The sequence below is a fragment of the Barbatula barbatula genome, assembly GCF_947034865.1.
Source record: "Barbatula barbatula genome assembly, chromosome: 24".
Lineage (NCBI taxonomy): Eukaryota > Metazoa > Chordata > Actinopteri > Cypriniformes > Nemacheilidae > Barbatula > Barbatula barbatula.
The window spans coordinates 13,785,287-13,810,432 of NC_136787.1; the positions used below are offsets into that span (position 1 = coordinate 13,785,287).

General features: G+C 39.6%; 2 protein-coding genes across 4 annotated transcripts in view; both read right to left on the reverse strand.

Moving 5' to 3' along the window:
• Nucleotides 1–3,531: 3,531 nt before the first annotated feature.
• Nucleotides 3,532–10,539, reverse strand: LOC306889712 (pannexin-3-like; the record flags this gene model as incomplete). 2 transcript variants are annotated; one of them, XM_079448950.1, is made up of 6 exons in its annotated part: nucleotides 3,532–3,959; nucleotides 4,313–5,046; nucleotides 5,249–5,463; nucleotides 5,895–6,037; nucleotides 9,582–9,773; nucleotides 10,468–10,539. In XM_079448950.1, 5 exons carry the CDS (start codon nucleotides 9,763–9,765, stop codon nucleotides 3,901–3,903), a joined length of 1,335 nt encoding a protein of 444 aa, XP_079305076.1. The 2 variants fall into 2 exon arrangements, with proteins under 2 accessions (XP_079305076.1, XP_079305075.1); XM_079448949.1 differs by lacking the exons at nucleotides 3,532–3,959; nucleotides 10,468–10,539 and having other exon boundaries at nucleotides 4,221–5,046; nucleotides 9,582–9,765.
• A 1,199-nt stretch (nucleotides 10,540–11,738) lies between these two features.
• The window catches only part of LOC306889481 (homeobox protein PKNOX2-like), a 51,566-nt gene continuing 38,158 nt past the window's right edge, over nucleotides 11,739–25,146 (reverse strand). Inside the window, exons 5-12 of one of the 2 annotated variants that reach the window (XM_079448464.1) lie at nucleotides 19,495–19,666; nucleotides 17,464–17,649; nucleotides 17,028–17,163; nucleotides 16,517–16,614; nucleotides 13,860–13,979; nucleotides 13,581–13,657; nucleotides 13,261–13,433; nucleotides 11,739–13,157 (exon numbers count right to left, since the gene is read on the reverse strand). In XM_079448464.1, coding sequence (XP_079304590.1) covers nucleotides 12,925–13,157; nucleotides 13,261–13,433; nucleotides 13,581–13,657; nucleotides 13,860–13,979; nucleotides 16,517–16,614; nucleotides 17,028–17,163; nucleotides 17,464–17,649; nucleotides 19,495–19,666 — 1,195 coding nt within the window. In that variant the 3' untranslated portion in view covers nucleotides 11,739–12,924. The remainder of the gene's footprint in view (nucleotides 13,158–13,260; nucleotides 13,434–13,580; nucleotides 13,658–13,859; nucleotides 13,980–16,516; nucleotides 16,615–17,027; nucleotides 17,164–17,463; nucleotides 17,650–19,494; nucleotides 19,667–25,146) is intronic. The other variant, XM_079448465.1, reaches the window with a different exon arrangement.

Sequence of the window (25,146 nt, forward strand, 5' to 3'; positions counted from 1 at the left end):
TCTGTCGTCACAAGCACGCAGGCACACGCTAGCCAAAGTTTTAAACACAAAGTTCAAGTTGATGTTGTCCTTATTTCACAGTGTCTGTCTTCTGTAAAAAAAAGCAGACTCAAAGAAAGTCACACACAACCATGTATCCAGACCAACCACCGCATATACTACATAGTACAGAGCGTTCATGAAGTAGACTGTTCGACTCCTATACAGTATCACACACCTACATTGCCAGCTTCTGCGTTTATCAATCAATACAGCACAGCATGTCATCTTGCATGTGCTGAGTTGCTTGTTTTTTCTTAAGGAACTTTAAAATATGTGTTTCTGTTTTCAAAAGACAATCCTGGTAAGTGTGTATCCTGGTCACACACTTACTTTGAATGCCGAACTAATTGGCAAAGTTTTAATCCTATTGGCTGGTGCGTATGTAACTTCTCATCGACGATTGGCTAGTTTAACATGTACGTCGGTTGGTACTTTCCTGAGTGGTCGGTTTCTTGAGAAAAAGAAATTGCAACATTCCTGGAGAAAAAAACTGGTGTTTGATGCAATCGATGGGCGCAGAGCAAAGCTAAATAAATGTATTTTACCCCGCATGAAAACTCACACTGATGAATACATGATAATGTATAATTTCTCTACTCAAACATGCAAACCCCTTCTTTCTTTTTTGTGTTGATGGGATACACAATTTGCCCTGAATTCCGCTCCGAAACGCAATTCACGATTTGTCCCCCTTTTTTAATTTTGTTATTGAACTTCACTATAGAGATACAAAGATGACGTTCACATTTAATGTATAAATGAGTTTAACATTTTCATATGCATACATTGCATACATACAGGGTGTAAATAGTATCCTCAATCAGCATGGAACAAGGAAACGGATTGAACTACATAAAAGTAAAAGGGTCAGTATCAGTACATACATTTAATTTACACTTATGTGTGTAAAATGTACAAAGAAAATTTCTTAAATTCACAACAAGCATTGTTCTAACTATAGAGTCAGAATCATATCCCAAAATAATATCCCTAGCAGCAATGTTTTTACTGGAAGTAACGTCACAGCTGAGTAACGCCTGTCATTTTTAAAGGAAATGTATCATATTGGTCCTGCACTGCTAGGCAAATTCAGACTCGTATCTCTGCTCCCCTTCAGTGCAAAAACCCTTGAGTGAGTGGTAGCTCTCCTCATTTCTCACACAGAACAACCTCTTGGACAGCAACCAGTCTGGTTTCAAGAGCGATCATTCCACAGAGACTGCACTCCTCTCAGTCATTGAAGCCCTGAGACTGGCAAGGGTGGCCTCTAAATCACCTGCACTCATCCTCCTGGATCTATCTGCCGCTTTTGACACTGTCAACCACCACATCCTCAAGTCGACCCTCAAGACAATGGGTGTCTCTGGAATGGTGCTATGGTAGTTTGAGTCCTACCGCTCGGATAGGTCATTCAGAGTATCCCCGAGAGGTGAGGTCTCTGAGTCCCAGCATCTCAGTACAGGGGTGCCCCAGGGCTCAGTTCTTGGACCACTGCTCTTCTCCATATACACGACATTCTTAGGCTCTGTTATTCAGAAACATGACTATCACGTTCACTGCTATGGGGATGACACATAGCTCCACCTGTCATTTCAGTCTGATGATCTAACGGTTTCTGTGTGCATCTGAGCATGACTGAGCAACATTTCACTCTGGATGAAGGACCGTCACCTGCATATGAACCTTCCAAAAACTGAACTGTTCGTGATCCCGGCCGATCCTGAAGACTCAGCACGCCCTTTCCAACCAACTAGGTACCACCACTACTCCTTCCAGATCGGCCAGAAACCTGGGAGTGGTAATTGATGATCAGCAGAATTCCACAGTTTGTCAGCACCTCCAGGTCCTGTAGATTGATTCTTTACAATATTAGGAGAATTAGATCTTTCCTGTCTGAGCATGCTACGCAAGATCAGGCTCTTTTCCTGTCAAGACTGGACTATTGCAATGCTCTAATAGCTGGTCTTCAATCTTGTACAACCAGACCTCTTCAGAAGATTGCACTGCCTGCCTATAGTCGCTCGCATCTAAGTCAAATCTCTGCTCTTGGCCTACAAAATCACCACTGGTTTGGCACCCCCATATCTTCACTCGTTATTTCAGACTTATGAACCGGCCCGCTCTGCTCTCAGCTATTGAACTATTTCATATTCTTCAGTGAACTTCATAGTATGCTGTATGATTCCCTGCAATGTGGAAAATAAAAATGACGTAATTTCTCTAAAGCTAATTTACTATTTGTGGTTCTGTCACCTCTGAAAATATAATAAGGGCTGCATCCTCTGGGCAGATCTCTGCATTAGTCCTCCATCATACTAATTGAGTTTCTCCCGGCTTTTAGACTCATTTACTCAACTCTCATCACAGGTCGGACTGACTTGCGTCACAAACTATGATATTAAAGCTGTGTTACAGGATTGACCCAGTTTTCTGCTGGCGCTACAATACATTAAATAACCGGTCCTTAACTACTACAAAAGAGAGTGAAAAAAGAAAGACAAGTCACCTACCGAATATGTATCCATGTATGTTTGTTAGACATGAACATGATGCAAAAATGAGCTGTGAACTTGTTCAATGTTTTACCTGAAATCGTTTATTAAATTCAAATAACTAGCATCTAATTTACTTTTGTTCAATAAAACCCACACTGTTTTGCCTATTCCCCTCCTCATGCTTCTGTCTGTGGCCATACTGTGAGCATAAAAGGTCTTTGAGATCAAACATTGGTGCTGAGCAAATGGATCTCACACAGAGAGGGCAGCAGATGGACTGAGCATGAGGACACAGTAGCGCCTTTCCAAACAGACTTTCAATGAGCCACAGCAAAAACAGAAAGGAAGAAGCTGACAACGGTAAATTATGTGTTTCTAAAATACTGCAAAGATAATATGCTATTGTTCTAGGAAAGAAAGAAAATGCATCAATATTTCCAGTATCTTAGCTGAAATGAAACATTTCTTCATTTATATGGGTGCACTGTACTTTTCGTCCAGGTCCTCTTGATATATCATATTTTCTGCGCTTTACATTAAGAGTGCTGATATAAGGATAATCTATAGACCCACTTGCTTGTCTGATATTGATTTAATATAAAGCGATGTGGTCCGCTGACAACTTCAGTGTTGTAACTCACACTAAAACTTCAAAAGATTTAAGAGAGTTAATTTTCGTAGGATGTAGTGATAGTTTCCATTGAGGCACAGGATGGTGTTGTCTTGTGGAATACTAATCTGTATAAATCTCTAATAAAAAGCTTTAGATATGTTTCTATAATGTAATGTATTAAAGAATATACTTATAATTAATATACAGTATATTATTAAAATTACGACATCTTGGTCCTGTGTCAGCCCCCGTTGTGCTTCGAAAGGGAGGGTTAGAGTGAGCCGTTGGTTGCAATTTGCAACCTCACCTCTAGATGCCGCTAAATTTCGTTCTTAGACCTTTAAATCCTTGGAAATGTGAAAATGAATGACAACTGAAGAGACAAAGAAAAATATGTTTTTTATTTCGCCTACTTACAAAAGACTGATTAATCAACTTTAAGGCAGATAAAAAAGTATCATACTTAGTATAGAATAAAACCCATAATAGATATTAATAATAATAAATAAAGATCCTCAAGTTTATGGAACCTTTCTATTGGAGGCTTTTTCACGACGTTAACAAACTTGTTCTGTATTCCTAAGGTGCTTCGTGTGAGACATCCATAGGGATTATTTTAAGTCTGGGCTTTCTTAATAATTTTTTTGTTGAAGAATAAACTAACCCCTCTGTTCATCATTATTTCATATCAGAGATTTAGCTGCTCTGAGGCCATCTAGATTCATACAGGCCCAGTCCATTGGTCGGTGTTTAGGCAAAACAACATGTTGTAGTCTCCTTCAACTCATGGTACACCTGGTGGTTAGGCTCTGTAAAAAAAATAAAAACATTTATTTTTTAAAGCCTAAGACATAAAGTGCAATGTGTTTATGTCAGTCTAGAAATAATTAAAGCCTCCCATTAAACTTATTTCACACTGACCACCAACTTTTAGAGGGTGAAATGTGAATCTAAATGTATGTCTTTGAATGCCTTTTTTAGTTTTTGATAAAGAAATTCACTGATATAGGTTTTACTACATAAATCACATATATGCTGTATATCGAAGGTCAATGCAATCCACAGCAACCTCATTTGACGATTTTCTGAACGTTCCAAATAATAGCCACGAAAACGCCAACTAGCGTGATGCATTTGAGTACATTTATCAGAGTGACTGTACCGAGCGTCATGTCTTCCTCCACAAGAGGGCGCTGCTCTGGGCAGTGCACTGCGTTCCCTCTGGCTGCTCCCAGTACAGTCATGAGGTCGACGAGATTGAGCTTGCCCTCCTCTCTGGCCTCTCTAATCTCCTCCTCGAGCTCTTCTGCAGCCTCTGCAGCCTCCTCAGCCTGCTCCGCCGTCAACATGCGCTTCCCTCCCTTCAGTCGAGGAGGCGCGAGGGAACACACGGCCCTCAGGCGGCCGTACGAGCGCAGTTGGGCTGCGTTGGCGCGTAGGAAGAGAAGCAGCACGTTGAGGTCATTAAGCGGGCAGCCCAGTTTCTGTCCGCTGATGAGGCCTAATGCAGGCAGCACCTCATAAAGAGAGAGAAAGGACGTGTCCCAACAGAACAAGCGCAGCAGGCTAAAGAGAACAATAGGGCCCAGCAGCACATAGATGGCACCGTTAGCCACACTAATGACCTGGAACACAAGCAGGCCCGTCATTTTACACTGAACTAGCTCAGGCACCCAGGGCTGGTCACGCAGGAGCCCGGTGCGTACGAAACAGCTGAATTCATCTTGGAGGAAGGCGGAGAGGTGGAAGTAAATCAGGTACAGGCACGATGCGGACATGAAGGTCAGCAGAAGGAAACCTCGCAAGAAGAGCATGCTGACCAGGAAGTAGGAGCCATGCTTGCACTGCATGTATCTCTCCAGCAGGGGGTACTCAAAGTATCGCTTGCTCCTGGCTCTGAAAAGACAAGCATGAAACGCATCATTATAATGGTTTTGTGAGTTCAGGAGCAAGCAGTTTGACATCATTTTTATCGTGTGTAATTCTTACAGTATGTTGCAATTTACATATGGTGAAAATGCAGGATTTTGTCCAACCAATGAGAGATTTCATGATGTTGTTGCCACACAAAGTGAAAACTGTTGATAATAGCACATACCTCTCAAGCTCAGTCTGAAACTGCAGAGGGTCTTCTGATCTCTCTTTGAGTTCCAGGATGCTCTGAGCCAGACGGACAGAACGATTGTAAGATTTGTCCAGCTCGTCGATGATGAAGAGCAAGTCAGAGCTCAAGCTGGGCACGGCCAGAAAACGCCATATCAAGGAAGGTATGTACATCATCACCGCCATGACCAATAAGGAGTATGGAAACATCTGAAGGAGCCAAGAAGATCAGACATCAGATGAGACAAACTGATTACATTATAGTAAAAGTATACTATAATACTATTAAAGTATAGTACAGTACAGTACAGTATTGTTTAATATTGTTCTGCATTGTGTTTTCAAATATTGTTGGAAAATGCTATAGTTACATTTTAAGAAACATAATGAAGTGATATTTCCTTTAAGTATCAATTTTGTATAAAATGTTCCGCCTTAAGGTCCTACAGACGGAGCTACAAAGTACAATTGATATATTCAGCCCTATCAAAAAAATGTTTTGCTCATGAAAAACTCTCATTAGCAAACCTAGGCAAAATTCCCCATTTCATCTCCAAATAATCTTCTTAACACTTGATAACTTCTTTTATTTTATCCTGTGAGATTTGTCCATCCACCTGTAGCAGAGTTTTACCACTTACTTTGTGCACCCACAGTGAACGTTCTTCAAAGTTCCCATCTGCGTCAAACTCATGATGCATGAGGGAGTCCCAGCAGTATGTGTCTACATATGCTGCCTGCTTTGCTGTGAAGTTGTTGGGAGGAAAGCAGCTGATCTGTGGGCCTGAAAGAAGCAGAGAAAATGAATATGCCGAGCTCTAAATAACAATATTCTGACATATATAATATTCTGATGGTGTATAAGCAGGGTTCTCATGTCACACGCATTCACCGTGAGACACACGCCCCACACACCTTGTATTTCTGACGCCGAGAAGTAAAGGGACAATTTGTCCCACTTCATACAATTCATAGACGAGGAAAATAAAATCTGAAGATCTGATCACGGTGCTTCAGATATTTTTCAAAATGTTCTGTGTTACTCACAGCGCAGAGCATTATAACCAATCATAGACAGCGCACGAACGAAAAGACCAATCAGAAGTTTAGTTGAGTCATCGGTGTTGCCCAGCTTTGTTCGTGCAGCCGCTTCACGCTTGCTTACAGAAACAACAGAGCTGACGGTCAATCAGACATATTTATTATTACAGGACTTTCATGCAATCAGCTTCATTCGTTATAACGCTAAATTATAACACACGTGGTTCAGAGATGTTTTTTCGCTCGCTTTCTGTTTATTCCTGTTTTAAATAAACGTTTCATGCTGCTAAAAGAAACAATGTGAAGATTTACTCATTCAAAACCCACAATAAACACCATCACACAGGTTGTCTGCCAAGTCTAAAAGAATATGACATGCAGTTTAACTGGTTTAATGTTTTATGTGATGTTTAAAATCATGATTACAATATCAAAAGCAATAATAATGTTTTCTTCCTTAAATCCGCCTTAAATTGAGTAATTTAGCCTATATGTAATGTAATGTATTCACTTTAAATTTGCATTTGGATTTTATGTTTCCTGGTAAATAGTAAGATAGATAGTGAGAGCTGATGTTGGGGAATATAGCAAGAGTCATGCTAAAATTGCTACGGTAACACTTAACACTAAGGTACCCTTCATGAAGCATTTATAAATGTGTTCCTTGATGATTAATACGTCATTTACAAATGCATTATAAAGCAGTTATAACTGCATGAATAAAAAGGGGGATTCTAATGAAATGCCTGCCAAATAGTGAGCAGGTATAAGAAAAACAACATAACACCCCACAGTGTCCGGTCTGACAGCCTATATTACAAACATCAAGATAATAATGTATCTGCTTTCGAGTAAAATAAAAAATGAATAAATACATTTATCAAGCATTTATAACATGCAAGTTAAAAATGTCTCACTATTTGGCAGGTATTGCGTTAGAATCCCTCTTTTTATTCATGCAGTTATAACTGCTTCATAATGCATTTGTAGATGACTTATTAATAATGAATCAACACATTTATAAATGCTTTATAAAGAGTACCTTAGTGTAAAGTGTTACCTAATCTTCTTTCAGCCATGCTAAGACTAGGCAACATCTCTTGATGCAGGGTGGTCTGGTGATCATTTCAGTAATGTTTTACACACACAGCTTCACATACATGATGCAAGTTCTACAATCCTGATATTAGTGCAGTATGTATGTTCGTTGATTTGCTGGCTTGTTTGTGAGCAATTTATTTTAATTTTTTTTATAAATTATTTAAAAATATATACAAATGTTTGTCTTATTTGGATGAGTTTGTCTGTCCTTTGTCAGATTTAGCAATTGTTATAATTTTTATTTGTGCTGGGCAATTATAGTTAAAATAGCTAAACTTGCGAGAATTAGGAGGGCCGAATTTGAATGGCACCTACCCTAACAGATGTATTCTCACATAAAACTTGAGAGCTCTGTGTATATGTGGAGAGGCCGGACAAGAGCTGTGTGGTTAGATATTTTCCAGAGATACAGATGGTGAACTATCAGGGTGGTAAGGAAACACCCTTTTTTGTGGAGGATTTTGCTAGCTTCAGGAGGGTGTGTCTCCATGGCTGAGAGGAGGCCAAACCATACTGCATAAAGACCACTTAAACATGTGTGCCACCCTCCAAAACCTACAGTCAACCTCCAATTTACTGAACATGACATGCCCCACAGATGTTACAGAGAACTGAACTCCTCAAAACCTTCTGCAAATTATATACCAAGGATATACCAAAATCTGTACAAAACAAGAAGAGATATAAATAGGTATCTGATGCCAAGCTGTCAAAAAAATGTCCACAACCCTGAGGTTACATAGTTTTTTTAAAGAAGACATCTTTTAAATGATGCTCTATTGCTAAATATAATATAGTATAAACAAAATTGTGGCATAGATATAGTGAGTCCTTTATGAATGGTTAGCACTAAAAAATACCATTGCTTTTATTGAAGAACACAGAATGCTGTTTAGAATACTCGAGTCACGCTGGAAAAAAACATGGATTGTCAGGTTTTGCAATAACTTGAATCCATGTCAAGTAAAGATATATGTAAAACCAGACAGTAAAAGTCTGAAAGCTGGGTTGTGTTTGACCCATTGTTGGGTCAAATATAAACATTTTCTGTTATTTAAAAATAACCCGACATTTTCAGACTGTGTGAACATATTCCAATTAATCTTATTTGTTTACCCAAAGTGTAATTTTGCAAAATGGGTGGTTTTGTTGGCTCAAAATAAACTTTTTCTGGGTTAACATAACCCACCGTTTGGGTTTTTCCGTTTTTGACCCTGAGCTTGGCTTGAAAGCAACTCTGCATTTTTTGAGCGTTGTACGCAATGCACTATGCACACTAAAAACATTTTAGCATACTCTAAAAAGTGCAGGATTGATTTAGTCCATGGGTATAACATGAACAAACTCAACTGTTGGTTTCAATGGAAAATGTCCATATTTGACCAAACCAGGGCTTGAGTCTCTATTTTGCCCATTTAACTCACCCAGCATTTTTTACAATGTAGGGGTCTCAGACTTTTGTACCCCTGGTCTCCATCATTCATTTCCGTTTGCGAAATGGCTCTTCCACAGTAAAGTTTGTGTTGATAGATTCTAGCCAAATAACCTGAGTGTTGTCAGACCCCAATCGGACCCATTCAAAATCAGTGTCTGCTTGCCTGGCACGTCCTGCTTTAATTAGCATATCCTCAGTTAGTCTGAAATCGAGAGCTGGGAAAGAGCAGGCTGGCTGTAATTACAGGCTCTTGTCATCTCTGCACGTCTCACTTAATCATCCTCCTGCCAATTAACATCTGTGTGAGATGATTGCAGACCAGCTCCAGAGGAGCTGATTGCAACCTCAAAGTCAGCTGTCTGCACGAAACACACACGTCTCTCCAATGCAGCTTTGGCAGGATGGTTAGAAGTTACCGGCATCTATAGCCAACTTTCCTCCGGCTGTGAAACAGAATTGGCATTTATAGCGTTCTAGTCACTAAAGATTATTCCCTTGAAAGCAACTCCGGTTGGTTAGAGGTGTCCTATAAATAGCTAATAATGATTAACGGATGCTTAACTGGCAATTTTGATCCCTAAGCCGTTAGGGAGTCACATCAGTTGTTGAATCCAACATTCCACCAGCAAGGCGCTCAAGCTGATGGTCAGTCAATTAACTCAAGGGCTTACAGAATTACTGCAGTGCCAATGCTGTTCTGACACCCCGTGATTTGTGCACGGACACTAGAGAAGAGGAAAGAGATGCTAACCGATGGAAATCTCTCTGGCAAAGGCCATGGACACCAGAAGGAGCGGTAGGCCCACAGACACGAACTTGATGACTTTATCCAGAGGCAATTCCAACTCCAGGTGCTTGATGCGACTGTCGCCGTTACTGTCCCTCAGCAGGGCATCGGAGAGCATCGCCTGGGCGGCTGCGTTGGCAATAGACATGCTGGCAACTGTGGAGGGCAATTAAAAAGCACAAAGCTATTTTTGGTTGATTGTCGTCTTACAAACAGCAAGTTTCCAATTTTGTGATAATCATCTAGATTAAAATGTATACGAATGCATGTTGGAAAGTGTTTCCAGGAATAGTATGGAATAGGAATAGTATGTTTTGAAATATTTTTGTCAACTGTCATATCTAAATCATCATTAAATCATTATGTTAACCTAAAATCTTGTATGAATGGATACTGGAAAGTGAAAATATAATAAAGCATTTTAGGTAATGTGACATTTTTACTATTCTTATATCATACCGTTACATTATAAAAAGTATGTAAATTTTTACTTGTCAACTACTTGTATATCTCAACAGCTTAATAATGTGGTTCACTTAATAATAGACTAGTAATACGACACAATAATTATCAAATTAAAGGGATAGTTCACCCAAAAAGTAACATACTTTTATTATTCACCCTCGTGTCATTCCAAACCTGTACACAATTGACTTACATTGACTTACATTGTATACTGATATATATATATATATTAATATAAAAAAAATTAAAAGAGATATGTACAGGTTTTGAACGACATGACATCATCCCATCATTACCATGAACACCAAAAATGTTTAGAGTATAAAGGGGTTAAACAATGATTATTAGGTCACACAATATTTTTAAACAATTGATTTTACAGTACCTTAAGAGTTCCTCGTCCAGCAGGAGAATGTATCCAGTCTCAATCCAACATTAAACTGGTCCTGAGGCTGGAGAGGACAGGGATGTTGGCGAAGGTCTTTAATACTGAAGGAGGTCTGTGTAAAATGAGAGGCTGTGGGCCGGGACTGGGATACAGGATAATTCAAAGAGTTCTGCTAGGGCACAAACAGCGGCAACACAGAAAGGGAGGATACTGTAAGGGTGGAGATGTCCTGTAGTTCGACCGAATCACATGACATGCTCAGCCCAGTCGCACAAATCCACATCAAATGCGCCCGGCCATGTGGCTTTTCTTACCTCTGTCATTTCTCACGCTATTTATACTGAACAGCCCTAGCTTTATAACCATGTGCACCATTACATGTAGAGAACTGCCTTCCGTGTTATTTCAGATGGATACAAACCTTCTAGAAGTTTATAGCTGCAGTCTGAAAATACACTAACAAAAAATTTCTTTAATTTCCTCATTTTGGGAATAAAACTAAGTACATGTTCTGTTGATATCGTGATCAACAAAGATATATACATAAAAGGTGCCTATAATAGTTGAAGGACGAGAACCTCACATTAATTTTGGAGAACTGAGGCTATAACTGGCTTTTAGTTTTTTGTTATTCTATAGCTATGCATTTCAATAGGCTCAATAGATATTCAATAGATATACTGACGTCCCTGCAAACTTTGCACGGACATCTGAACCAGCATCCCATCTACATCAAATACAGAACAGGATTATGCATTTTATTCAAATGAACATTTTGGTTCCTGGTTCGGACATCTTAATAATAAGCAAAACATCAAAGAAAGTCAAACATAATTATATGCATTTTAAAGGCAAATAGTTCAATCTTTGGGACTGCTGTGTAGTCTTTTCATCTTTTGAATTAAAGACATTTCCCTGGTGATTCATAAATATATAAACATTTCCCTTTTCTGGGTTCTAGTGATCAAAGACAACACTGGCAGTCCTGAAATGAATGAAAATTCTGTCATCATGTACTCACCCCCTTGTCACGTCAAACCTGTATGACTTTCTATCTTCAGCAGAACACAAAAGAAGGTACTTTGAAGAATGTTGGTAACCAAACCAACCCTTTATTCCCTTCTATTGTATGGACACAAAACCAGTGCAAGTGAATGGGTACTGCAGTTTTCGGTTACCATTTCATAATAATAAATGTTTTATTCTGCAGAAATACAGTCATACAGGTTTTAAACAAGAGGGTAAATGATGACAGAATTTTCATTTTTGTGTGAACTTTCCCTTTAATGTCTGAGTTTTTATGTGGCTTATCATTTAGAGTAATGTAACAGCTTCAAAACACAGATTCACAAGAGTCATATCTTTTAATTATCAAAAATGGTCTACTGAAACACAATAGATTATGACAACAATGTATACAAACAAATGAAAAACCTCCCCTATCATCACTTGCTCTGGAAGAACCATTAAAAAAAACCCATAAAAGGATAATGAGAAACATGTACTTCACAAAGACCGACTGCAATAACATTCAAAAACATCCTCTGTCTTTTCTAAACATCACATCAGAAACAGGTGATTAAATCCGTAGACACAATTAGCTCAAAAGCTCAGAAACATCTTCACAGTTTTTGTTTAGTCCTTCACATAAAATAAAGAGGGGCGTTTCAGGATGTGGTACGCACCTGCAAATATGTCTTAATTCCTGCAGTGTTCTTCAGTAAACGTTTGTAGGTCCTGCGGTTCAGGTATAAGAGTTTTGCTCCGTACATTGAAAGAGATGCTTAGCACTCTGCGTTGAGTCTCCCAACATGCTTTTGTTCTGAATAAGGCTCATTTATATAAGTTGCCTTTTTATGCAAGATTGATCCTTTATTGTACTGTGAATAATCGGCATCCAAAATCCTTTTCAGTTTTTGAAAATAAATACGAAGTGTAAATGCATCACTATCAAATGTACATACATTGTGCTGTCAGGCATTTAGATTGTTTCTTTTTTCTCGAACTTTAAAGACTGAATTATTTTGTTAACTCTACAAAAATAAAAAAGCAAAAAACATGCCTAAAACATCCATTCATTGCATGGTTATTGATAAGAAGTGAAGATAGAAATTATGCCATGCTGGGACACCTGAGAACGAAAGAAAACATGAAACAAAGTAAGGCTTTAAATGGATTATATGCATGAGAGTAGCATGGTCGGCAATCTGCCCAATATACAATACAGTACGTTCTTTGCACAACTGAATTGTTCATCCAAAAATGTCATATTAAAGATGAATTTTGTATTAGGTTTTACCAAATCCACCTTTAACCTCCTCCTAAATTCTGATTGGACGTTCCATGGCACTTAGTGTCCATTGGAAACCAATTAGGTGGTGTTTAAATGCGTTGCCATGGGGATAAGTACTGTATGAGTCAAGTCAATTATGTCATTTTCACATGTTTGCTCCTTTACTCCAGTCCGTCGTGATGGTTGAGGCCCAGATCTCTCCGTCTAATTCCATCGCTTTCTTCATCTTCCTCTTCATCGTCCTCGTCGTCCATTCCATCCTCTTCCTCTTCTTCTTCTTCTTCGTCCTCCGTCCCGTCCATAGAGTCGTCAGTTCCCCCCAACATAGCTTGCTGCATCGCCAGCGTGGCGGAATCCGAGGACAAAGGCTGCAGGCCGTCCATTCCCAGCGAGCCTAACAAGCATGCACACGCACAAACATTTGCAAATAAAAATGCGACATTGCACATGACATTCAACAATATTAGGGTGTGTGATATACTTTTTTATTAACTAACCGTCTGAGTTAGTGTGGGATCCGTGTGTCTGCAGGACTCCGGCTACGATGGAATCAGGCCAGAAGCGTTGTGTGGGTCTGTGCTGGGATTTCATCTTCTTGGCTTTGGGGGCTGGGTCAGGATTACTGGCATCCAACATGGGTTGCAGTATACGCCTGCGGGCGTTGATAAACCTTGAGGGAGGGAAAGAATAAGAGATCGAAAAAATTATGCTGGTAAGAGGTTTTCAGTTTCTGAAAGTCTCTAGCCATTAGATGGCGCCATATTGCTGTGCATTGCAATTTATACACAATTTATGGTTAAACTATGCTGATCCTTACCAGTTGTTCACCTGTAACAAGGTAAGATTGGTTTGTCCTGCGATTTGCCTTTTCTCATCCTCTGTGGGATAGGGATGCTGTAAAACAAAAATAGGACAAAGCTCATTTTATTTACAATAGGAAAGAGTGCGATATTCAAGCTTTCTCTTATTTTTTGTAGGGTCTTGGACTCTAAGTAAGATTTAAAGGGATAGTTCACCTAAAAAATGTAATGATTGAAATAAAGTACTCTTTAAAAGGGCAACAATGTGGGGCAACTAGGCTTGTCCTCTTTCTCACCATGAGATGCTGGAACAGCCAGGAACGCATGATGTTTGTGGCATGTTTGGGAAGAACGCCTCTTTTGTTTTTTGATTTCTTGTCATCGCCGTCTAAGAGTGAAGACAAGTCCAGGTTCACCTTGGAAGAGACGAAAAACGGAAGAGTGAGGAGAGAAAGGGAGGGGTAGTTGCCAAGGAAACAAAGAGAGTCGCCAGTCACAAATTCTTTGGCAGGGGCAGGAATGCCTTCTGTCGCCATAGCAACGCAATTGGAGTAATGATACCTAAAAATTAAAGCCAAGGTGGGTACGTTTACAAAGGCCTTTTATCAGCAACGAGAGCTTCAGAAAATGTCTTCAATTTTTTCCTTTCATCAAACTTAAAGCGCAACTAAACCGAGGCGAGAGAGTAGATTCAAGCGAAATTATTGAACTATTTATTTTCCGTCGCTTCGGAGACTGACATATTAACATTTCAGAGAAGTTTAAGATGCATAATCTGCAAGCGCTTCATGCACGGATAAATAAATTAAGGAGAGAAAAAAAGGAAAAATTAACATTTCCGCTTTGAAAATAAGGATAATTAATTTCATGCTACCATTGCCACCAAAAGCCATAAAAAGCAGCAGCTCCCCACTGACTTTAAAATTTTTAAATAAATAAATAATATTCAAGCTCTAAAAACAACCTCCTCATTACGTTTGCAGCTGGGTATCATGTGGTTTCTACCCCCTTCCTCTACTCAAAACACACACACACAAACTGGGGTTGAGCGTGTAAGTGTGTGATTCAGGAAGCGGGGTGAATTAATTGGAGGCTTCATGCGGGGGTATTATTACTGAGAGCTTGTCGGAGATGTACTGTAGCTACGGGCGGAACTCTTTTCCCAGCCTGTACTTTGGCCCAAAGTTAGATATCCACATAGACCACAGCTGCCTGTCAAACCTGACTCACCTGTCTTACATTCGACAGCTAGACAACAGCAGAACTACACTACAAACCATGAAAAATGAGTTACAGAGAAATATGAATCTTTTAAGAAATAGAGTAGGCTACCGCAGGGTTGATGCATTTTTGAAGGTTAACCTGGAAGGTAGCTCCGCACTGGTTCCCTAGCCTATGCATTTACCCAGACTTCAGATCGAAAAAAAATAAGCTCTGTGATTAACAAAGGTGAATGATACTTGCACATTTTGTCTGTCAAGATAATCTTTACAAACTAACACAACTTTTGTTACTTGAAGCATATATACAATTGGCAGAAGTAAAAAGCTAACATGAGGCTAGAAACAGATGCGGTCGCTCGATATCAACGTTGTCAACAACACCGACCGTCAAAACTATTTTTTCTAACTTTATTAAAACCATGTGCCCTCGTGAATTCATCTCTATCCACGTTTTTAGAGATGTGTGCCCATGTTGCATTATTTGTGAGATTTATATGCACGTGGACGTCTACCGTCCCTGCCAAAGGGTCTTGTCCCTTTTAGCAACTTGTTAGCAACCCATGCTTTAAAGACACGATAATGCTTTAACAAATCACAAGCTGGTTTCTAACTGGTGTGTTTTAACCACAGATCTTATTACAGCAATTTATCAATAACCCGTTAAAAAGACCCATTGACTTTGGGGCGATGGCACCGGATGTGCTAAAATGCTAACTGGCTTCCGGGTTTTGCATACAAAAATACGTTATCTCTGCTGTACTTTTGTCCAAAAAAGAAAAGTGTCTTGTGACTGTGTGTCAAATGCGTGTTTCATCACAAGACACACAAGAACCGACGAGATTTGAAGTTGTTAACAGGCCGCTATGCATGAATGTAGCACTCACATCATCTTTTTTCAAGATATCTAGTAACCCAGTGAGTCATTTGGATTACTTTAATGATAATGTATGTGCTTGTAGTAGCTTCACTATTTGAGTACCATATTAGAAGATAACAACAGCATTTAAAAATAAAATTAAATGTTTGATTTTGTTAAAATGAAAAAGAAGGTCGTATAAAGCTGGGATGGCATGAGTTTTTTGGTGAACTATTCCTTTGTAAATCTTCAAATAAAAAATGTAATTGAAATATTTTGGTATAAATAAAATTTGCATGCGATTTTTAATTCTTTGCACATATATTAGCTGTTTTTAATGGTTTTATCCATATTATAAATCTATTAGAATTAGAAAATGTTATTTAATAACTAAATATAATTCTTTATTTTAATTATAAATAAAAATCATTATATATTATAAAGCAATACAAAATCTAGAGTATAGAATTTGCAATATAAGCAGTATAGACGGTTTGTGCAGCAACAACATAATCATACGCAACCTCTCCAAAGAATCAATTTCTATAGTTTTAATATAATATGATATCATTAATATTCAAATAAAATCTACGAATAAGTTCATATTTATTTAAATTAAATATAAAACATATAGTTATATTATAACCAAACACAGACCGGGAGTTATCCTCGGGTCAGGCCCGTGCATCCGATGAAACAGTCTATTGTAGACTAGACATAATTCTAGAAATAAACGTCTGCTTACTGTACCAAGCAAGCAGACTTTTACACCTAAATTGGCTATGGATCGCTTTTAAGATACAGCGTAGTGTTGTCTCTGCATCAAAGCAGCAAAAAGCAGGGAGCGTTTTGTGTCGAACAGGGCTGCCCTCACCTGATTGTTTTGGATGTGGATGGTTCCCTGCGGTAAGCCCTGGGTTAACACCTGCCCCTGTGAGGTAACCATTGCCACTGGCTGATACAACGTCCCACCTGTGGGATTCAAAGGACTGGGGTTATCACGGGTGATACCTGAACAAGATTGAAAACATAATTACCCTGCAGCGCAAAAACAAACCGATTCATCTCGCGAGCACCACGACAAAATCAAACAAAAGGGTTTTCTGTACGGCTCAAGAGGAGGACAATGAGTTCCTGTTTTTCTGCTAATTAGCTTCATTTCACACCAATTACACTTTCTTTATTCACTCTGCGAAGACTGCTACTCTGTGTGGGATGGCTGTGAAGAGAATGTTGTTCAAAGATCCACATTAATTGCAGTAAATGCAGGCTCCCATGTTTGTTTCTGCTAGATGTAAAGAATGAAAATGCTATTTGGACCAAGATGTTTGGTATTTACAGAACTCTGCCCCCTGTGGGTAAAGAGAGCTGTGATTGGCTCTTACCTGAGACCACCTGAGAGTTGATGGTGGTCATGGCAACGTTGTTCTGTTGCAGCGAGCCGGCAGGGACCACGATCCCAGAAGGGTTGACCGTGCTGGATACAGAGGTGAGGGACGGAGATAGGTTTTGGAGGAGATCCTATCGGAATAAGAGAAAACATCAGGAGATTAGTTTCCGCAAAACCTTCCACTTTTGAAATTCACAGACGGAAATTGCACACAAACACGTTTAAAACGTCTCCTCACGCAGAGGTCAGCAAAGTTCAGTCAGGAGGAGCAGCGAGGGCAAGCCAAGTGTGACCTTTTGTGTCCCTCTGAGAAGGATTTGTTTGGGCAAATGTAAATGTTACTGCTCAGAACGTGTGCATTTGTATGACGTGTTGATGTGTTAGAATCAGCGTTTAGATCGAAGGTCCGAGGAAAGAAATGAGTGAGTCACCTGCTGCAAACCGAGGCTGGTCTGTGATGGGGAATACGGGCTGCCCAGGTCGTTCCGTAGCAGATTGTCACTGTGCATCTTGGTCTTTAGGCAGGTGATGTAACGGTTGCAGAAGTCTTTACAGAGCTCGTTCACCTTCTCCAGCTCGAGCAGGTGGATCCGTAACACCTGGATCGCCTTCACCATCTACAGCAACAAGTCAAGCAATGTTTATGTGTTCATGACAGAGGACTATACAGGTGATGTGATGATGGCGATGATGCAAAAGAAATTGAAGTTACAGCATCAAAAATCACAGAAGTACCAAAACTTAAACAAAAAAAAAGGTTTTAATGAAAAATTATCCATCTGCTTTTCACTGTAAAAATGATGAAAGTAATCATTATGTTAATAAGGATGTAAAGATGTATTTAAAAAAATGACATGTGTAGACCTATGGCAATTGTACACATATTTTACGTAATGTTGACGGTTTCTTTGTAATAAAATTAACAAATAGTATTGAAATCGTCAATGTGTTGGAAATAAATATGTTATTTGAATTTCAGGTTTATTTAGTTAAAATTGTTATTTATTTTATGTTGTTCAAAATATCGTGATGCAATCATGATGGATTATGAATCATATCGTGTCATAGATTGAGCGTCATTACACCCCTAGAATTCGTATTAATTTATTAATAATAATAATTCAGTAAAAATTATGATAATAATTATAACAAGGGAAGGAAATTATAATATTTACTGTATTTATATTTACTAAAAAAACTTTTTTTTCTAAATTTTCTAATTTTGTTTTCCAATTTACTTTTGCGTACAGTTACCAGTCCCTTTCATGGACGCTGACGAGCCAATGCGCGCAATGTCAATTTGGATAATAGGCGCCTGATGTCCTTATTTCAATGTGTAAAGCTTCAATGAATGGGAAGATTTTCAGCAAATAATGACTTACTGTAAACGTCAGTCTATTCCTCACAAAACTACAGTAGGCCTACGGCTTCAGAAGATGTGGAACATAGCTTACAGTCCATATCGACTATTTAACAGCCCCTTTTCATATGAAAGAGGGTGGCAAAATAACAAAATCAATTCCCCAGATTGACAGATTTTCCTGCCACTGTTTGCCTGGTTGCTTCGCTTAATGGTACAAACACTTCGCCGTTTTGCTGATACAGTCGGACGTGACTGAACTTACAGTTGTAACTACCCATTCTAACAGTCGCCGCCCAAAGTCAGAACTCAAGGACGAGCAAATGGGCTAAAAAATGCTTTGCCAAGGAGGAGATAAATCTGCCAATTACTGCAGCTCGTTTAATCAGGGCTCGGTGCCATCTCTCCGAGGCGAGAAGGAAGCACAGTGCCGGCGCTATAACTGTCGTGCTGAAGAGTTAGTGAACGGAAGACCCGTGTGACCAGTGTGTCGTAAAGCACACAGATGCAGAGTTAATTGACTGAGCAGCGCAAGTCAGCCGAGCGTCCCGGTAATGATGAACAGTGACCTTTTCCCTCCTCCTTTTCCCTAATTTCTAATTACGGTTAACTGTCTTTAGGCCAAAGATGATTAATACAATGGGGGAGAGTTTTAAAAGGAAGAACAATAGGGAAAGGGATACTACACTGTAGATGAGAGGTGGTTATGCGTTATTGTAAGTAATATCTCTGTTTAAAATGTTGTGTTCCTGGCCTGAGCAGTAACTCCTTAGAATTTAAGTACAAGCTGGAATAAAACATATCAGTTTGTGTGTTATCAGTAACATCTAGAACCATATTCAAACTTGCTGCCACATGGGTATTAAAATATCATATCACACAAACCCCAAGTATATGTTATTATTCAAAGTGGCACAACCCCACTCTCTCACAATGCAAAGAAAATGCATGATGCCAATATTTTGGCCAGCAGAGGGCAGTGCAGTTGTGACATTTATTTACCCGGGAAACAAACTGTTGTGTTTGTAAACCAAACATATTAAGTGCACTTGAATGGCTGAACTGAGCACAATAAAACTGCAAGAGGTTTTTGAACGGTTACCAGGTTGTCTAGTTCAGGGTCCTCGCTGAAGAAAGGCTTGTGGTCCTGTTCTTGCTGGTGGACGAAGTTCTCAATGTCAACGTCAAAGCTGGCTGAGGTGATGCATTCTGATCCCTGTGTGGCTTGCTCACACTTCTCAAAGAGCAGGGCCAGAAGAGGGAAGAGAGGATGTCTGCAGGACACAAGATCAGTAACTCTAGTAAAATATTCTCATCATAAGTGTATGGGTTCAGACTGACATTCTACCATGTGTGCCTGCATTTTTTTATGTTTTATGCAGTATGCACACTATTCACAAATTATTTTTCTTTGTCCTCAAAGTTTTTAGATTTGTCAACATACAGTTGGCCTTATTTACCTTCCCTCGGAACGCCTGTTTGAGTGGAAAACACAAAAATCCTTCGACCAACTTCAACTTCGTCTTATAAGTTCTAAGAAATACAACTAGATTTTCAAGTCAGTTTATTTCCATTTAAATCCAAGTTACTTGTAAAGCAAACTTTTTTTAAGAATATGTTTTGATAGTGATCACCCAGAAATGAAAATTCTGTCATTTTTCACTCACCCTCAGATTGTTCCAACCCTGTATACATTTTGTTGTTTTGCTTAACACAAAGGAAGATATTTGAAAGAATGTTAATAACCGAGAAGATCTCATCCCCCATTAACTCCGATAGTATTTATTTCCCTACTATGGCAGCAAATGGGCGACGAGGCCTGCTTTTTTCACATTTTTGGGTGATCTATCACTTTAAGGCAGCTTTGAACTGAAGTTGTTAAATTGAATTATTCTAGAATGTATCAAACTGTATCTTATTTTGCTCTGCTATATTCTCTAGTCCTATTTTACCATATTCTGTTCTACTTCTCTTCTATTCTATTATAGTCTCTCTTATTCTCTTATTCCATTCTTGTTTGTGTTTTTCCCCTTGCAGAGCCTGTTTGAGGGACTCACAGAGGCTGGGTGAGGGGCCCGGGCTCCGGCTGTAACCCACCACTCTCATTTGCAGCCTTTAATAGCCGGCTATATTAGACTCTAATCTGCCTGATCCCAATTTAATGCCGCTCCCTCCAGCTGATGTGACAGGAATACTAAACAGGCTCACAGAGGCTAGTAGCGAGGCGATGTGCGCTCCCTCCGGGCTCGTCCTGCACCCCTCTGCCTTGCTAGCGCCCTTTCGTCTCTCCCCTCCCCAGCCATGCTAAATCCTGGAGGGCACGGCTGGGTTATCTCACCCCTTCTCTCTCTCTGCAGCCATGGATCATAACCCGGACACAGCCCTAAAGGCTCTAAGCCAAAGGATGCTATCAATTTAGCTCTCAGAGGATTTGGCAAGTAGGCTAAGAAACAAACTGCCCAGAAATTAGAGCAGAAAATCTAATTGTAAAGTTAAGCCACAAGGTAAAAGTTCATTTTAGCATTAACATTCCCTAAAGTGTGTCTAATAACGGGGCATTATCTTTATTAGGAGGTTACATTTCACGACATTTTTATGCGGCAGAAACATTGCGAGTTCGGGACTCAATCTACCTCAGGTAAGTTTTGTTCTTTAGAACAAGCTGTTGGGAAACCAGGCTAACTCCAGCCAATATTTCATGGAGGATGAAGTTCCTGAATACAAATGTGATGACAGCTATTAAGCAGTTGAACAGAAGATTTAGATTGGATTATCTCAGACAGCATGCCAGTCAAAACCATTGTTGCTAAAGATGGACAGAACACTTAGCGTGGGTACTCTATAAACGAATCGCCCCGCTTGTTCCATAGGCCAAATGAGGGTGGAAAAACTCTTAAATGTAATCTGATCTTTCCAAGCAGCCCTAGACTTTTGAAGCACCTCATCTTTGCGGTCTGCATTACGCTCCGTGCCACAAAGTGCAGAACTAATCGGTTAATCTTTAAAAATGTGCCAGTCGAAATGAAACACTTAATGCTGTTTGACTTTAATCTTTAGTTATCGTCTTATAACTCTTGCTGGAATGACCAAAGCCAGACTGCCATTCCTCTAAAAGGATGGGCATGTACTGTATGGCATACTTCTGTAAAATATACTAGTTTAATGCACTCACATTATAAAGGTGGTTTATATTTTATATGCAGATTTTTACATTTACAAAAATATATATATAATTTATACAGATGTGCAAAACTACATAGTTTGAGTCAATTATGCAACAAAATTATGCAACAAAATGACAACAACAAAAAAACAGGCTTTGTGTGTGAATGCAATATCCTATAGAGAGAGTTTTATTTTACACATTATTTTCTCTAGTACAAATATTCAAACATTGTTAAATCAAAAAACACTTACATACTGTAGCAAAATGACCTTACAGTAGATATTAAGTCTTGGTTTCTGAAATCAAAAGATCAAAATTAGGTGAGTTTAGCTTAAAAATATCTGCCAATGGGGTAAAAATGTACTTTTCAAGTGTTTTGTTTTACCTCACTGTCAGCTATTTCCACTTGTTTTAAGTATGAACTCACTTAATAGATCTTTTGCTTTTCAAGTAAATGTAAAATAATACCAATTAATTCATGTTTTGCAGTCTAAGGGCCAGATTTACTAAACAGGACAAAATAGCATGAAATAGCACAAAATAGCACGATCTACCAAAAGGAACGCAAATTAGCTCAGGGTTTAAGACGTGTTTTTTGGGGCATTAAATTAAACCACAAATACCAGTACAATAATAAGTACAAACCTTAAATCGCTCTGTGTGGTTGATTAGAATACTATCCTCCCATAAAGCTTGTGTCCGAAGAGGAAACTCCTACGAATTCAAGGTCAGTCACAAAACCATCCATTCCTTTTGAGCGCTAATTTTCAATTTGTGTCTTTAGTAACCAAACTATGTCAGTTAACTCATCAGACAACTCAAATGCACAGGGGACATATTGTCAGATATACTGTGTGAGAGCAATCCTGTGTATACACAGTTATTTTATATCTTGAATTTTTCACGTAAGGTACACCACGCACTGCGACTGTACTTTCACTCCGCTTGTAAGCACCTAAACCTGGTGAGGAGCCAAAGACAGTTACACATTATCTGCAGTGCAGAAGTCTCAGGATGGAGACGCAAGGGAACTATTACTTAACCCATAAAAGTGTCATTTATAGAAAACTGAGAGAGTCAGCAGAACAGACGGGCAAAATCAGACACGGTGGCTCTATTGCTGTCAAATACAGAGATACTAATTCAAGATCAACCCAACAGAGCAGCTACAGTCGGCATGGGCTTCACCATGTTGTTTCTACAGTAGCACTAAACGGACAAACTTCTCTACAGAGCGCGTTTCGCAAATACGCAATTATAAAAAATCTCCTTCTGCAAAGAAACGAAAACGTGACCACATATTTGTACTGTGTCAGCCTCCGTAGTGCTTCGTAAGGGAGGGGATGAGTGCAGTGAGCCGTTGTTTGCAAATTGCAATTCATAACCTCAATGCTAGATGCTGCTAAACATTTCATACACTGGACCTTTAAAGATAAAAATAAAGAAATAAGCTAAATAAATGAAAAACCTTTACCTCTCAAATGAAAAAGAAAACACATCAATGCAATCCAAAAACAAATCTGAACGTGCACTAGCCGCAGTTGTTTTGGTTGCATGGTGGGCCACCCACGGGCTGCCGGGGAGATGGGGGTGTGCTTCTCTGTGTGCTCACCCGGTATGTTTGCCATCCTAATCAGGGCGAGCCAGTGGCTGCTGCCTTTATTAAACTCAGTCTGGGGTGCCCCACGCTGTGACTGCTCCTCTTACACACACACGCTAACACACACATCTCACTCCAGGCTACATGTCTGGAGCTCACCATGTATGGCGGGCACACACACATATACCATTCGCCATCAGGGTTTATGTAGGGACCCCTACTGCTGCATTTCAATGAGCGGCACTGCTCTTTTTACCAGTCTCTCATATATTTACCTGCAGGGTAAAGGGTAACTGTGGCCTGTTGTCACACACAGGGAGGTCTTATCTTTGCACCACAGGCTTGATTGGGTTAAAAATAGAGATGCCACACAAAGTATTAAAAAAGAATAAACTGTGCGAGAACCGTGAGGCGGTAGCCAGGGAATTGCTGTTGGTTGCTAGGGTGTTTAGAGTGGTTGCTAAGGCACTGCAATGTGGGCTTGTGGTTGCCCATTATTATAATTTTTTATAAGCACATGGAATGTTCATTTATAAAAATGTAAGTTATTGCGCCTATAAACGCCTTCTAGGCCAACATGTACTAGGCCTCGTTCATCAGAGCTTAGCAACTTTAATAGCTTTGCTAACACGAACGCACACTCTCGTTCCTCAAACAGTCATTCTGTGTATTTCAGAACATCGTGCACCCCTGAGACTCTAGTCAGGATGAAACAGAATGAAACTCGCCGTCTACAGTTTTAAATTGAGCAAAAATCTCACTCAGAGATAAATTCGTCCTGAGGGGTTTCCAGAGATACTTTGAGTACAGTATCCTCCAGCTATTTATCCTAATCTGGATAGTAGCGATCATAGATATAAGTCCCGTCGTCTTGAGACACGTGGCACTCTCGGGACACATGCGTCGGCATGGGTGAGATGACATGGTATAGAAATCTCACAAACATTATAGAGGGAGAGTCATTAAGATGTTGGGCAGCAAATGACTGCTAGAGATCCCCAACAGCGAATGTAAACAGAATTTATGGTGCATTACAACGGCTGGGGAGAACCGGCTCGCTATTTCCTCTCTGGCTGTCAAATTAAAAGCACTCCTGTTGGGACTGATATGCGCTGCTGCTGGGTCTTCTAAAGCTGTTCTCCAACTCTTTTCTTTTTCTACTTCTTTTCCATTTTTTATATCTCTCTCTCAGCAGTCCATGACACCCCTGATCCACTGGAGCTCAATGAGAAGACAGCATGACTGTGAACCTCGAGACCAAAATCCAGTATCAATGCAAATCCAGTCAGTGCCGCGAACGTGCCGATCTGAGTCACGGGGAGAAGGCAAAGCAAAGTGAAACACCTTTATACTCCATTCAGACATTTTAACACTATAGGACGTCCACAGGGGGTGGGAATGCTGAGATTTACTTTACATACAGTATATACAAACACATTAAAGATAGGCGGGCTTGTAGCTGACACAGTGTAAAATGAGATGAAGGTTTATAATACAGCTCAATGCACATACAAATGTGAAAATATATCTAAATATATATTCTATTCTATAATAACAAAAACTTGGTGTAACATGATGAAGGAAGCGATTGTTCTGGACGGGCACCGCCCATACACTCAGCTACACAGTGCCCCGGGCCCGCGCCCCCCCCCCCCCCAAACAGACGACTCTCTGTCTAGTTCTTGATCTACCATGTGTAAGAATTAGTCACAACTTCTGATGCAAATGAATTTCACCTGTTTTGCATATAACTGTAACTGCCGGGTATCTACGTTGTCTTCGTTCTTCAAGTCTCCAGCTCCCCACCTGAGTACTACCTGATTAACATGGTAGAATAATGCAGAATTTTACACCCTCTGGATATTCTTTGGATACATTTTACAATTTCGACTCCTGGTTGCTGAATTTCATTAGACTTAATTTTGGATATGTCGCAAGTACCCTACAAGAAAGAGACCTCCTGCTATGCCTCTAATAAGGAGAGAAGG